The 1,710-nt window shown below is 40.1% G+C and overlaps 1 protein-coding gene across 1 annotated transcript; it reads right to left on the bottom strand.

The window, feature by feature from the left end:
• Window positions 1-263: 263 nt before the first annotated feature.
• LOC109002865 (calcium-binding protein CP1-like) lies at window positions 264-1,234 on the bottom strand. The gene has a single exon (XM_018980781.2). The coding sequence runs from the start codon at window positions 1,082-1,084 to the stop codon at window positions 587-589; it is 498 nt and encodes a 165-aa protein (XP_018836326.1). The 5' UTR covers window positions 1,085-1,234; the 3' UTR covers window positions 264-586.
• Window positions 1,235-1,710: the final 476 nt, after the last annotated feature.

The raw sequence follows: 1,710 nt of genomic DNA, 5'->3' as shown, positions 1-1,710 counted from the left end.
ATATTTTATTTAATTTTTAATTTTAATCTAAAATTATCTTATCTTGGAGCGTGTACAAAAAAGGAGAGATTGATGTGGTCTGACAATTCAGGTGAAACAAGTGATTGTTCATATAGATAAACTTGCTAATGTATTTTTGGAGCATTTTCATCGGTGTAACTACGTATATATCATATACTTTGATTTCGAATTACTTATGTGGTTAATATCAATAATATTGTAAGTAAAATTATACATAAATATAGTAATACTTTACAAAAAAATTGCTAATTTTATTCGGCAAATTCGTAATTATATTAAATTAAAGAGCAGTACAAATCACGACGGCAAGAAATCACAACGAACAGTTCAAACAAGTTGCTAAAAAACAACATATGGGAGGAAATAACTACAAAATAAATTATAATCTCCGTCAGTGGTAGAAGGCTGCACGAGTATCTTTCTCTCTGTCCTTTTTTTTAATATTATTATACAAAAAGGGGGAGGAATGCCTAAAGTTTGTTAATACGAGAGATTTAGAAAATGGGCAAAAATTGAGGAAACACGCTGAAAAATTCAAGGACGGCTAGGAAGCTTAGCAGGCAGCCTAACCGACAAAATCAATGGCCAATATCTTGAGCAAACCATCGTAGGAAACGCCGTCCTTTTCATCACCACCACCGCCCAACGCGATCATAGCTTTGATATCTGCGTCGCTGGCAGAAAACCCAGCCCACTGCATATAGCTCTTCAGATCTTCGTGGCTCAGCTTCCCGTCCCCATCCTTGTCCATCATCCTGAACACGTCTTCCATAACCCCACCCTCGCGACGACCCGCCGGCGATGACCCTCTCCGATCCCCCAAAACGCGTTCGAACTCGTTGTACTCCACGAACCCGTCTCTGTTCGAGTCCGCCACCGATATCATCGACTTTATAGCCTCTTCGTCGGCATCTCCGCTCGTAAACTCCGCGTAGAACGTGCGAAGGTCGTCTCGGCTGATCTTTCCGTCGCGGTCGGCATCGAGCACGTCGAAAGCTGGCCGCAAGACCGTGCTCAAGCTGGCCTCAACAACGGCGCGTTGGGCCGTACCAGAAGGACACATTATTTGGTCGCGTAGAATTACCTCACCGCTGGGAAGGAGGAGAAATATGATCAAATGCAAATGAAAATGGAGAAGCGGCTTCTGAGAATGAGAAAGTAAGAGGTTTAGGCATCGCGTTATATATATAGAGGAGGTTGCATGGTTCACGTTTTTGAATCAAGAAGTTTCAGAGTAAATCCATGTACACAAACCAAACAAAGTCCACAAAAAAAACGAAAAAAGAGTTGAGGATGGGGGCCCCATGTGTTTGGGAAGCTTAAATGACTTGGGCTACAAGAGTTTAGGAGAGCAGAGTTATGGACCACATGGGATTTTGCATGACTTTTTACGTAAGTACTGACATCATCATGGGTCTCATCAGTCGGTCCTGGTTTTTTGTATGCATGTGGACTGTTTGGTTTAGACCACAAAGGTTTGATCTTGTTTCCTTCCTCTTAAAGATTCTCGTAGGGACGCATTCACGGGAACCGGAGAAAAGGGTTTTTATTTTTATTTTTAAAGCATATTTTAAACTAAAATTTTGTCAAGTTCTTAGACGATATACAATATCATACAAATTATTACTGTACGAACTTTCTTGTATTATGCATTTTTTTAACTAAAGAATATTTGTATTACAAAATCAT

The sequence above is a fragment of the Juglans regia genome, chromosome 7 (assembly GCF_001411555.2).
Source record: "Juglans regia cultivar Chandler chromosome 7, Walnut 2.0, whole genome shotgun sequence".
NCBI lineage: Eukaryota > Viridiplantae > Streptophyta > Magnoliopsida > Fagales > Juglandaceae > Juglans > Juglans regia.
Note: the sequence above shows the minus strand (reverse complement) of the source record. Positions and strands in the feature narration are given on the sequence as shown.